We start from the raw sequence: 13,171 nt of genomic DNA, 5'->3' as shown, positions 1-13,171 counted from the left end.
GTCAGTTTTAGGTTATGTATTTATGTAATTGGTTGGGCTTTGGTTTTTTGAATAAAATTAGCTGTAGTGGGGGTTTTTGAGCAGCAGAAGTTATTTCCTTCCTTCACTAGCTCATATACCCATCACTACTTTTTCAAAGGCTTTACAATTGGATGATACTGTATGGTAAAAATAATAATAATAAAATATAATGATGGGCTCTCTTCCTAGCCATTTTGTTTCTAAGCTTTTGAACTTTGCTTTAGTATTATCTACTAGTACTATCCACTGCCTACAGATACTTAGATAAGTGGATTGATTAGCATGGATGCTCTTATCCTTTGTAAACAGTGATCTTGTTTTCAAGAGACAAAATGAGTTTTGAGGGATTTTATTGCCCTAGGATTAAGACTTGCTTAGGGAAGGAGTATGCTGTGAGCGAGTAATGGCTCTGTGGTTCTCGGGTGATTGTTTTCAGAGAGGAAATCCATCTGTATTCTAAATTGTGAAGATTTTACATGCTAGGATCTTCACATCTGTCTTCCATGCATAAACGGCTTGTATACCTTTTCACATTTAACTTGGGTGCAGTTAAAATAAGGCACCAACTCACAAGTTCACACCATGCTTATGGCGTAGTCATTTGAACATGGCCTTGTTGATTCTTTACATCTTAACTAGTGTCAGAAAAAGCATTGTGTCTGATAGGCTTTGTGTGGCACCTGTAGAGTAGGAAATGAGCTCATGACACATAAATGCCTGAACATTTGTCATACAGAACCAGTTTCCTGTTGCAGCTGATTTTTGGCTTCTCTGCCAGTAGTTAAGAGTGGAAAGTTCTTTTCTGATCTTAATCACGTTTCAAGGAGTTTTATTCCAATTGAACTATAGGCCTCCGTAATCTTTAGTAATTTAATCAGAATTTTTTTTTTTTTAAATAAACATACCTGCCTAGAAATACGTGCTCTGGGTGCTAATATCTTTAGCTTTATGTGGGTTTGGAGCTTTTCTTTCAGGAAGGGGAAGATGGATCTAGACCTCTTTTGAAGACATAGATATATATTGCATGATAACTGATTTATATTATGGTTGTGGGTTTTGTAGAAGCTGAGAAGTTAGGTGCTTAAATCTTGTTTTGTTTTTAACTCCCTACTCCTTCAGTTTCCTTTGAGGAAACTCCATCCAACTTTTTTTATGCTTTCTCTGCCAAACCTGAGAAGCTTGCAGTGATGACTGCATTTTCTGGTCTTAAAACACTTCAGTTTCAGGATCAAAGTTCAGTGACTGGGGACAAGTTGCAGGCCATTCCATGCCTGCTGTTCTGTGTTTGGTTTACGTATTTGTTCAGATTTTGTTTTCCTTTGAGAGGCTTGAGTGAAGTGGGCAAGGGAGAGGAAGACTCCTTCCTTAGGGAAGCTGCTGGGCCTGCTCAGGGAGATAGTTTGAGAAGGTGCATTGTGTGGCAGGCCCAGGAGCAACAGTGCTGGTAGCTCATGCAGAAAAGGGTTGAGAAGCTGCAGAGAGCACTTCACACAGCTGCAGGGGAGAGCAGGTCACCTGGCAGTGGGAAAGGGAGGAAGAAGCAGATTGCAAAGGGTAAAAGGAACTTCCTAGAGCTCAAAGGGAACTGAGCAGTTTGCTGCAGCTCTGAGTCACTGGGTTGGAAGTCCAGCCCTGCATAGAAGGACACAATGGGTTTGTGCAGGGAAAAGTGTTTTCCTTAAAATCACCGCTTCTGTTTCTTTTTCCTCTTAATTACTTTGTGATTTATATATGGAGGGAGTTAGTTTCCATTCCAATGGGGCTAGACATTTTTGAGTTTAAAAAATGTTTGGTGGTCTTTGGGATGCTCAATCTGGGGGAAAGTCTAAGCACATTTACTTTGAGGCTAATAGTGTAAGATCTTATCAGTGTGAATGGCAGTCATTGTATGGAGTGTGAGGTGTTTTGGAGTTGTATGGAGTGAATGGAGGTATGTATGGGTTTGCAATGGGCAGTATCTTACTGATTTTGAGAGCTGTTTTTTTTTTTTTTCCCCCTTCCATTTCAGTGACTGGACCACTTTCAGAACAGCAGATTGCCTATGTTAGCAGAGAAACACTGCAGGTAGTGTGTTCTCAGGTTTTTGTGGTTGACTTTTAATGTGAAAGTATTAAAAGCTAAAACTAAAAGCTACAAATAAGTGTGATGCCATGGATGTACAGTGTTTGGCTGGCTTAGCATTTTTCTCAGACTTTTGAGGAGGTCCTGTGTTATAGCCTAGAACTGATATAATTGTATAACCTCAAATTATCCTGGATAATTGGAATAAAACTGTTGTCATCTTTCTGCTGTTAATTCTTTCTTTTTTAGAAGAGGGGAAGCAGCATATGTATTAATCCATACTTGTGGTACAAATTAGTTATTGCAAGTTTGAAGGAAAACTTAAAAACTCAGTTTTGCATATCTGATAGCTGATATGTGCCAGTAAGGAGAGAGAGAAAAAAAAGCCTATGTACTTGAGATGTTCAAGTTAAGGTCACCAGCCTCTCCTCATGGGTATACTAGCTTTCATTTTCTTCCCTAAATTCAGTTTGTATTATCATATGTATTAATCCATACTTGTGGTACAAATTAGTTATTGCAAGTTTGAAGGAAAACTTAAAAACTCAGTTTTGCATATCTGATAGCTGATATGTGCCAGTAAGGAGAGAGAGAAAAAAAAGCCTATGTACTTGAGATGTTCAAGTTAAGGTCACCAGCCTCTCCTCATGGGTATACTAGCTTTCATTTTCTTCCCTAAATTCAGTTCACCAGTAAAACTTAAATCAGAAATGGCTTTTTCGGTGGATGTCTTGCTTCCATGTGAGAGAGCAGTTCTTGGCCTCTAGTGAGTGGGTATCTCTTGAATACCATCGGTTGAGAGCTGCTGTCTCTCTCAGACACTCAAGATAGCTTTGTCCCTGAGCCGAGAGCTCCCGTGAATGCCATTTACCATGTCTCTAGGCTATTGCCAGAGATTGCAGACTTCTGACTTACAGGAAGTGGCTTTTTCTTCCTTACAGTGAAGTCTTACATGACATCTGGTTTTTTAACCTTTAAACTGTTTTGTTCCTATAGAACCATAAAATGGTTTGGGTTGGAAGGGACCTTTACAGGTTCAGCCTCCCTACAGTGAGCAGGGACGTCTACAACTAGACCAGGTTGCTCAGAGCCCTGTCCAGCCTGACCTTGAATGTTTCCACAGATGGGGCATCTACAGCCTCTCTGGGCAACCTGTGCCAGTGTTTCACTGCCCTAATTGTAAAAAATGTCTTCCTTGTATTTAGCCCGAATCTACCCTCTTAACTTAAAACCGTTACCCCTTTTCTTATTGCTACAGGCTCCGTCTGTCCCTGTCTTTCTTATAAGCCCCCTTTAAGGACTGGAAGGCCGCTATAAGGTGTCCCTGGAGCCTTCTACTCTTAGGCTGAACAACCCCAACTCCAGCCTGTCTTCATAGGAAAGGTGCTCCAGCCCTCTGATTGTTTTTTGTGGCCCTCCTCTGGGGGAGGGGGCCCAGTTCTCAAGCTGATCCAGGTTCCTCTGAATGGCATCCTGTCCCTCAGGCATGTCAACCGCACCACTTAGCTTGGTGTCATCTGCAGATTTGCTAAGGGTACGCTCAATCCAACTGTCTATGTCATTGATGAAGATATTAACAGTACTGGTCCCAATACAGACCTCTGAGGGACACCACTAGTCACTGATCGCCATCTGGACATTGAGCCATTGACCGCTACTCTCTGGGTATGACCATCCAGCCAATTCCTTATCCACCGAATAGTCCATCCATCAAATTCGTAACCTTCTCAGAGTATGGAGGAGTGTTTCGGTAGTCTAGAGTAAAATTTATGAAATCATTGTTTATTGTGTGGGAAGATTTTGTGGTTAATATGTGTAAATTGCTTGTAAGAAGGAAACTTGCTACTTTGTATATGTTTTTTAAGTGTTATCCATGGACCCATTTTTGTATATTTTAAAGTTGTCTGTAAATGCATGCTTACACCACTCTGACCAAATATAATGTAGTATTATATAGTGTATCATGTATTATATAGTGTATAATGCAGTTTCTGATACCTTGGTGTAGGTTACAATGCAGCAGTCACTTTTACTAGTAAAAAGTCTGAGCATATAGGCTATCTGTCCTTCCATAAAAGTCATTTGGCCAACGTCAATTTTGCCATCAGCTTCCATGAACCCAGAGTTTCACTTGAATGCTTAAAGTTAACATTTAGTCTCCAGATTTAGAAGCCCATAAAACGGTCTGTTTTCAGAGAACACTTGTTATCAGTTCTGGTTGGAATCTGTGAGACTGATTCTGAAAATAGAGGTCCTTTAAATATGGCCTTTAAAGTACCTGCCTCCAGGCATTCAGTTTTGAAAATGGCAACCTCAAATTCTTCCAGGGCAGTGGTAAGAATGAGTGAGTTGTTGGGTTTTGTGTGTCAGTAGTATCCAGAGATTTAAATGGGAGGAGTGGACACGGGACTCTTCCAGCTAATGCCAGTTGTTGCAACAGTCAGGTAGGTTCTTTGATTAATTACACTGTACCAAAAGCAAGTAAGAGTTCAGTTTTTGGGTCTGCGTGTGTGCCTGTAGTGAGGACTCTGAAAAACTATTGGACCAACTGGGTGTTGTTAGTCACTTCCCCCAGTGAAACAGATTAAAACATCTGTGAGTGGGTTTTTTTTTCTTAGTTTAAGGAGTTGAATTTCATAACTGATTAGCACTTCAGCTACACTGCATTCAGATTTTCATTAACTGACCAAAAAATACCCCAAAACTGTATCTTCAGTGGTATTGTTGTCTATCTGTACAATGTTGTTCACATTAAAATCTGAAATACCAAGTCATGTAAGTAATTGTTCCCTCATTTTTCCTGCTGGTACGTTTAGGACCATCCATGAAAATGCTAATCATTGAAAACAGTCTTTATTTTTGCAATCAACTTCATGATGTGCTGCATGAGCTGCAAAAAATGTCTGTTTTGATATGGGTATCTCCCATGAAAATGTAGTCTTTATGGAGGTTCATGACTGCAGAGTGAGGATGTTGTTTACGTGACATTTTGCCCCTGGAAGAGAATTTTAGAGACAAGCCTTGAGTGACAAAAGTGATGTGCCTCTGTGATTTGTCATGCATGGATTTGGTTTGATAGAATTCTTCCAGGATTTCAGTTTGGAGTTTCTGACACATGTTGAGTCCTAAAATGCTTTGGTACTGTCATCTAGATCCAGAGAGACAGCCTAATGCTTCCGCAGAAATCCATGAATGAAAAGTTAACTCCTGTGTTAGACTTGAATTTGCTGCCTGCTGGTGTGCTTCGTCGAGACTTAACTGAAGTGTGTAATGACATAGGAAATAACTGCACTAGGTATCCAGTGATCTGACTGCTGAATAGAAGACTATTAGGCAATTTAAAAGTAATTAACTTGGTCTAAAAAGGTGATAGTTGCCATGTCTAGAGGAAATCTTGGTGGGGTAATGCTTTTCTTACGATAGGTGTGGTGACTGGTATTCTTTCCATCTAGCTGGTGTTTTAGGTACTATGCTACTACATATATTGAATTTGCAAATGCAGTTCAGATACGCTAACATACATGTTCTTCAGTCAGTGAGTTGTTTAGATAGAATTGGATCCTAAATATGTCTTGTAATTAAGTAAGAAATGTATCTAAAATAAAAACCACTGGACTAAATTATTATCTAAATATTTTATGCAGGGACTATATTATCTTCACAGTAAAGGAAAAATGCACAGAGACATAAAGGTAAGTAAAAACCGAAGGGAATTTTGTTGTGTTTAAAATAGGTTATATCACCTCTGATGGGTTTGTAATGTTATGTATCAATTTTGGGGATATTTAAGAATATATATGTTTTTCTATCTATTAGAATAAAATTTTCTGCCCAAGGGAAGAAGAAATCCTTATTTAAAAATGCATGCATGGAAATAGTTTGTTCTTTTAATTGGAGTCAAACATACTATTTATTTAGACCAGTGCTGTAAAATTTAGGCATCAGCTGATGTCCAGAGCAGCATGTTCAGATGGCTGTAAGGGTGTGCTCTGTGCTAAAATAAGTTTAGTCTTTTCCAAGAAGCTTGACATACCCTTGTCTTTGAACTAGCTAGCGAGCAGAGCTGCTGCTTTGACGACTTGCTACTTTTCTTGGTCAGTGGCTGCTGTTCTGCATGGTTCTTGGAAACTACTTCTGTCTCCTCCTTCACATGCTAAAATTAGAGAGAGTACCACAGATCAGGCTCTTAACACTGCCTTACTTAAACCTTCATCTCAACAAAGCTGTATCAAAGGTGGCTTGTTCAGACTCTTACACTCTCTTCTATAGTTTCCTTCTGGTGCTTCCTGTTAACTTTTTGTCCCTGGAGTTTTACTCCCTACTGTTTGCCTTTCCAAGCTCTTCCTTGCTCAGACTGCAGCTTAAAATTGGCAGGCTTCCTCCTGGAAATATGACAGTAAATTTTCATATTCCTTTGTGTTGTATAGGGGGCTGGTTTTGGTTGGTTGGTTTGGTTATTTTCAGAGAAGGGGTGCAGTGTACACAGCAGTTTCAGCTGTAGATATCTTAATACAGCCTGATTCCAAGTTCTCATTGACTGCAGAAGGATATTTTGTCTTTTCAGCAATCATAAAAATAATTTCTGAATGAAAGCTTACTTTAGACACAAAAATTAAACATTTTTCATTATACTTTGCAAGGATCATTTTGCATTCTGTAAGGATACAGTGCAGATACTTGTTTCTAAACAGAACCGTGCAGATAAAAAATGCTTTCAGTGCTTACACTGAGAATTATTTTTTTTAAAAAAAAAGCATGGAAATTTTTAAAAAAATGAGCATGGAGGAATACTGTCTTCATCTGCAGATCCTCTGACTGTTGAATTATGTTTGCTTCCCTCTGTAGTCAAGTTACATATTTAGAGTATCTGTCCTGTTAGTCTTGAAGGTGAACAAGGTCAAGAGAATGTTAACTGGACTGTCACACTATTGACCAAACTCTGTTTATAAGGCTCATTAACTATACTTGTATGATATTTGCCAAAGTAAGCTGCATTTTACTGCAAGCTTGACTTTTCATTCTCTGTGAAAAGCCGTAATCTGTAAAAACAGTTTTTTGGAGGCCTATCTGTGCTGCCTTTCCATCTAGTTTATGGGCAGTGCTGACTTAGAACTGTGTTTAGTCAGTTCCAGCTTTCGCTCAACTCTGCCTGTACCTGGCTTCACTCTTCAGATCAGGTTTGTTCTTAGTCTTTTTTATGTCATAGTTTTATGGTACCAACTAGTGCTTTGGTTTAGTTGATTATTGAACTGAAGTGAGCGGTACATACTACACAACAGTGAACTCCTCAAGTCTTAGCACTAAACAGAACCGCTGTTGTGTAAGGACAGAAATAGTTTTGCTAAACACTTGAGTATCAAGGCAGATTCTTAAGGCTGTAATTATCATGGCTGTCAAACAAGACAAAACCAGCTCCTACATGTGAAAAAATAAAAATCAAATTACTTCCACTTTGACCTTTAGAGTTCCTATTTCCTTTCAGTCAGTGTAAATGGAAAAGAAAGTAAGAATTTGCCAGCATAGGAAATCATCATATTCTGCTTTTTGAGAGGGGTTTTGTGTACAATGGAAACTCTGTAGTACTATAGGGTAGAGAGTACTAAACTAAAAATGAACAAGAAACCCCGTCTGTCCAAGTTTCTTCATATAACAGAATGGCAACTTGCTAATTTCACAAACATTGCCTTGGTAAGGCTGCCGATTTCTTGAACATGGAATCCTTGGTTTGCCTTTGGCCCCTAGTTTGCCATAAGATTTCATGTACATTTTTTTACATAAGGTATCAGAGGAATCTGCATGTTTTAATTCAAGTGTGCTTACTTTTTTTTTTAAGGGAGCAAACATTCTTTTAACGGATAACGGACATGTAAAGTTAGGTGAGTTAATGCAATTTAGTGTTATTAACAGATTTTATATCCTTTAAAAAGCAGTCTTCTTTATTTTGTTTAACAATGTAATGATTCATGTAAGGAATCGGTGAATATCAAAAGTATTTCTCTTGCTGGTAATACCTAACTGCACCATCCAATTAGTGTATGAGGAGTAATTGGAGTAGTTTTGGAACACTGAGGTAAGACTGATGGTGTAAGGTGGACGTAAAAATCAAATCACAGGTTTTCACAGAATTTTAATAAAATGTACCATCCAGAGTGTTTAAGTGTGAAGTGTACCTTGAAAGGTTATCTGAAAGTATCTCTTGAATAATAATGAAATACGTATTTTATCATGTTAAAACACTGCCTGTAACTGTTAAGACTTCTGTACTAGCCTGCTCTTCCTTGAGTTGATGAGGGGCATGTTTGTGTGCAGTATGCATATTTGGCAGGTGACTGAGAGGAGCTCACTGATGGATCTGAGATACACCAAGTTTCCATTATTTGCCTTTGTTGTTTATTTTTGTTAAATATTTCCAGTATATTTAAGAAACTCTTACAGTAGGGAAACCAAACTTATGTTTGTTAACAAATAATTGCATCAAGTCAGTTATTAACTGTCATTTTGGTTTTGCTTTCATTTTTGATAGCTGATTTTGGAGTATCTGCGCAGATAACAGCTACGATTGCCAAAAGGAAATCATTCATTGGCACCCCATATTGGTAACTCTGTTTTACTTGGCCGTTAATATAATAGTAACGTATAAAATACTGTTGAAAAATTATAATTAGAGTCACTTTCTGGGTAGACTTAATCACTAAAGGCTGTGTCAGACTTTCTGATGATTGTATTACTTACTCTAAATCCTGAATTATCTGAGTATCAGAGAAAATACTGTAGTGCTCTGAAAACCTGAAAGGCCGGTATTATCACTGTTGACTAATGTATCTCAATTTAGTCAAACTGTCAATAATTTTGCTTGTTTTTAACACTGATATTAATTTTTTTGTTCTTCCCTGATTTTCTGTTTTGGTGGTTTGTTTCTTCCCTTCCATCCTAAATGTATCTTTTCTGCATCTCTTCAGTTAACATTGAGTTTCATTTGTTTGTCTCTGCAGATTCTTTTGCCACTTGTGGAATGTTTCCTCTAAGCAGTTTGTTTCCCCCCTCCCCCCTTATTTGCTTGAACTGATTGAATTCAAACATAGATTTCTAGTCTGTCTGTACAGCATCTTCATTCTTCCCTCAGTAAACTAGTTTGCACAGTCTAAAGTTCAGCATTTTATTTTCTCCTCTTTGCACTGGGAGTGATTGTTCCCTTTTTGCGTTGAAGTGAGTGACACACATTCTTCACTTCCATTGTATGTTTCCTGGAAAGATATTAAAAATTCTGTTGTCTGACAGCATAGTAGATACAAGATAAAAATGTATATAATGAAAAAAAGTTACATTCATGTATTTGGTCTTGAAATAGTCAAACACAGCATTTTTAGCATTCTTCTGCAGTGTAAGTCACCCAAGGCATGGATTCACTTCCCTTTCAGAATAACACAAACATGTATCAGTTGTGATTGTGTAACTGGTTTGTGTCTCTTTCCTAAGTTGTCTGGGTGACTTTAGTCCTGGCGTGTATCACTGTGTAACTTCCAAATTGTGCCAGGCTTCTCAAATGACATACCATAACCTTAAACAATAACTTTGAAAGCATTACATAGGTTAAATGCTGATGGAAAGCATTGGGTTTTCCTTGCAAAGCTCAAATTTGAGAGGGGAACAAGATTGTGGAGAAGAAAATCTAGTTGGAAACAGGCAGTGTTAAGGTTTTATTGGTCATTTGAGTTGTCTGGCCAGGTAAGGCTATGGTGCTTGGATGGGAGAGAAATGAAGGGCAAAACTGCTGTGCAGTGTCTTTAGTTCTAGTAATCCTCCTATTTGTCCTTGCGCTCCTCCTCCATGCCTTTCTAAAGTTAACCCATGTTCCCCTTCTACCTTGGTAACTTCCTCCTCCTATGATTTAGAGTGGTTGGGCTTTTTTATGAACTCTCAAAGAAATTTATGTAAATATACTTTACTATGCAAACTTAATTTTACCACCAAACCTGATGATGTTTTCAGATCTACAGATAAGGATGTCTGTGTTTAAATAGTGCATCATTTGAGATGCTGCTTGCTGCTTTACTGGGTCTGTCATTAAGTGACATTAATCTGTTTTACCTATGTTGAGTTACATCTCCAATTCCACTGCTATTTTTCAGGTGAACTGGATTAATAAAGTTCAAACCTAAAAGATATTAACATGTTTTCCATCTGCTGTGACTACATAGGACAATCAAATCCATAATTCACTTTGGCTGTTCAAAATATGTGACAATGCCCAGTGAATCATTTTCTTTTAGGTATTCCTATTTATATGTCAGTTATGTTTGTTAGTTTTTGCCACCTGAGGGTGTGGAACTACTTCTGTAACTTAAATGAGGCCTTCTGACATCACAGTGAGGCAGACTTGACAAACAAGGAGTGCTCTGTGCAGAGGTGACAGCGAGTCTTCAGGTCTCATGCTTTCTGGGTACAAGAAAGCTGACGTTTTGTTAATTTTGTTTTAATTAGAATTTTCTTCACAGTCAGTTGATCACTTTCTAGGGCAATATGTGAATATGGATATTACCTGGATTTTACTGCAGTTGAATACCTTAGACTCTTTGGTTCATAGGTTGGAAAAGACCTTTGAGATCATCAAGTCCAACCATTAACCCAAGACTGCCAAGTCCACCGCTAAACATTGTCCCTAGGCACCGCATCCACTGTTTTTTTAACACCTCCAGGGATGGTCTCTCCACCACCGCCCTGGGCAGCCTGTTACAGTATCTGACCACCCTTTCAGTGAGGAAATTTTTCCTAATATCCCACCTAGACCTGCCCTGGTGCAGCTTGAGGCCATTTCCTTTTTGTCATGTCCCTGTTACCTGGGAGAAGAGACCGGCACGCCCTGCCTACAGCCCCCTGTCAGGCAGCTGTAGGGAGCAATAAGATCCCCCCACTCTGAGTCTCTTCCAGACTCAACCCCCGCAGCTCCCCCAGCCCTGTGCCCCAGCCCCTTCCCCAGCCCCTGCCCGGCTCTGGCCACGCTCCAGCCCCTCCACGTCCCCCTGGCCGTGAGGGGCCCAGAGCTGAGCCCAGGGTTCGAGGGGCGGCCGCACCAGCGCCGAGCGCAGGGGACGGGCACTGCCCCGGCCCCGCTGGCCACGCTGTTCCGGGTCCCAGCCGGGATGTGTTGGCCTTCTGGCCACCCGGGCACACGGCCGGCCGTCAGCCAGCCCCCCCAGGCCCTTTCCCCCGGGCAGCTCCCCAGCCCCCTGCCCCCAGCCCGCAGCGCTGCCTGGGGCCGCTGTGAGCCCAGGGCAGGACCCGGCCCTTCTCCTGGCTGAACCTCGTACAAGTGGCCTCGGCCCACGGGCCCAGCCTGCCCAGCCCCCCCCGCAGAGCCCCCTGCCCTCCAGCGGATCAACGCTCCCCCCAGCCTGGAGTTCGTTGTGTACCTGCAAAAAAGTCTGAGACAGATTGGTTTCATCCACTTACTGCTAAATAGGTGTTTTGGAAACTGCGTATTAGTTACTAGAATGTGGCTGAGGAAAACTCTATGTATACATTACACAACTTTTTGCACATGTATATATATCCACATGTATAAATATATATGCTGTAAGCTTATAGATTGAGAGCTCTAGAGAAAAGAGCCTTAAATTGCTTCATACAGAAGAATGTTTGATTTATGGTGAGAATTTTATCTAAAAATGTCTTTTACCGTTTAGGATGGCGCCAGAGGTTGCTGCGGTAGAAAGAAAAGGTGGCTATAACCAGCTCTGTGATCTGTGGGCAGTTGGAATAACTGCTATAGAGCTTGCTGAACTTCAGCCTCCAATGTTTGACCTACATCCAATGAGGTTAGTAAGTGTTTAAAGCTTGGTGGATAAATACAGCTTTGTAAGTAATCCATTTGGAGTAGTGGCTATGTGTGCTTATGGTGTTTGGGGGTACTGCAAGGGTATTGGGTTGTAAGTATTCTGAATGTACATGATGGAAATTATAATAACTCCTTTTGGTGCATAAATGTGTAATGGTGTCCTGGTAGTATCTCTTAAACTGTTGGTTGTCTTCCTGCCAACTAAATAATGTATTTAATAATTCGTCTCGTGTATATATATTAAAATGTGAATCACAGAAATACTGTTGTGTTTTCTTCCCAGAGCACTGTTTCTAATGACAAAAAGCAACTTCCAGCCTCCTAAATTAAAGGACAAAATGAAATGGCAAGTACCTTTCTGTTTCAGTAAATAATGCTTGTGTATTTCACTAGGCAATTGATTCTAATGTTTACCACTTCATTTTACAGGTCAAATAGTTTCCATCATTTTGTGAAAATGGCACTTACAAAAAACCCTAAAAAAAGACCTACAGCTGAAAAGTTACTACAGGTATAAATTTATGTATGAGATTGATTTGTGTTATAAAATTAAAATATGCTTAATATGAGTGGTTAGAATATTAATATGGGTGTTTTCCTTCTATCTTTCAGCATCCTTTTGTTACCCAGCCATTAAATCGAAGTCTTGCTATTGAACTTTTGGATAAAATGAATAATCCCGATCATTCCACTTACCATGATTTTGATGATGATGATCCTGAGGTAGGAAAGTTTTAATGACAGAATCAAGTTAAGTTTTAGTTTGCCGCCAAAACTAAATGGTTGTGATTTATTGAGCCACAGGATGTTTTGTGATCTGGAAATAGTCTCAAGGGTTGCTTTTACTTTCAGTTGTGCTGCACTATCACGTGTATACACACCAAAATTCATTCTATCTGAGGGAGAGAAGCTCAAAGAGAAAGAGATGTGAATACTTAAAAATTTTGTTTGTTGTTGGCCTTCAGCAATTTTGCAACAGTAAATGTGGACTACTTCTCCAGTCCTGAGTTGTCATGCATTCTGCTCTCCTTTTATTTGTGGAATTACCTTTCTATTCATCCTCAAAGCATTCATAACAATCTTTTTATGCCTCTGTAGAACTTGTTCTTTTGTTCCTAATTTACTTTCTTATAAGAAGAGGGAAATGATTCTTTCGTTGTTTTTGTCAAATGGATTGCTGCATGTTTCTTGCAGATTATTTTTTCTGTCTTGAAATTATCTGAAACTTAATTTCACTTATGGTTTTGTCAAAGG

At 39.5% G+C, this 13,171-nt stretch overlaps 1 protein-coding gene across 11 annotated transcripts in view; it reads left to right on the top strand.

The window, feature by feature from the left end:
* The window catches only part of MAP4K3 (mitogen-activated protein kinase kinase kinase kinase 3), an 84,751-nt gene that overhangs the window by 18,985 nt on the left and 52,595 nt on the right, over positions 1 to 13,171 (top strand). For all 11 annotated transcript variants that reach the window (XR_013928338.1, XR_013928339.1, XM_080388652.1 and 8 more), the window contains 8 exons: positions 2,030 to 2,085; positions 5,727 to 5,774; positions 7,916 to 7,958; positions 8,606 to 8,678; positions 11,766 to 11,897; positions 12,201 to 12,263; positions 12,347 to 12,428; positions 12,530 to 12,640. Coding sequence is in view for 9 of the 11 variants with exons in the window: in XM_080388652.1 (XP_080244778.1) it covers positions 2,030 to 2,085; positions 5,727 to 5,774; positions 7,916 to 7,958; positions 8,606 to 8,678; positions 11,766 to 11,897; positions 12,201 to 12,263; positions 12,347 to 12,428; positions 12,530 to 12,640 (608 nt within the window). In the remaining 2 variants the exon portion in view is untranslated. The remainder of the gene's footprint in view (positions 1 to 2,029; positions 2,086 to 5,726; positions 5,775 to 7,915; positions 7,959 to 8,605; positions 8,679 to 11,765; positions 11,898 to 12,200; positions 12,264 to 12,346; positions 12,429 to 12,529; positions 12,641 to 13,171) is intronic.

The sequence above is a fragment of the Falco punctatus genome (genome assembly GCF_963210335.1).
Source record: "Falco punctatus genome assembly, chromosome: 5".
Classification (NCBI taxonomy): domain Eukaryota; kingdom Metazoa; phylum Chordata; class Aves; order Falconiformes; family Falconidae; genus Falco; species Falco punctatus.
The sequence above is the reverse complement of the archived record's forward strand: the minus strand, read 5'-3'. Positions and strand labels throughout refer to the sequence as shown.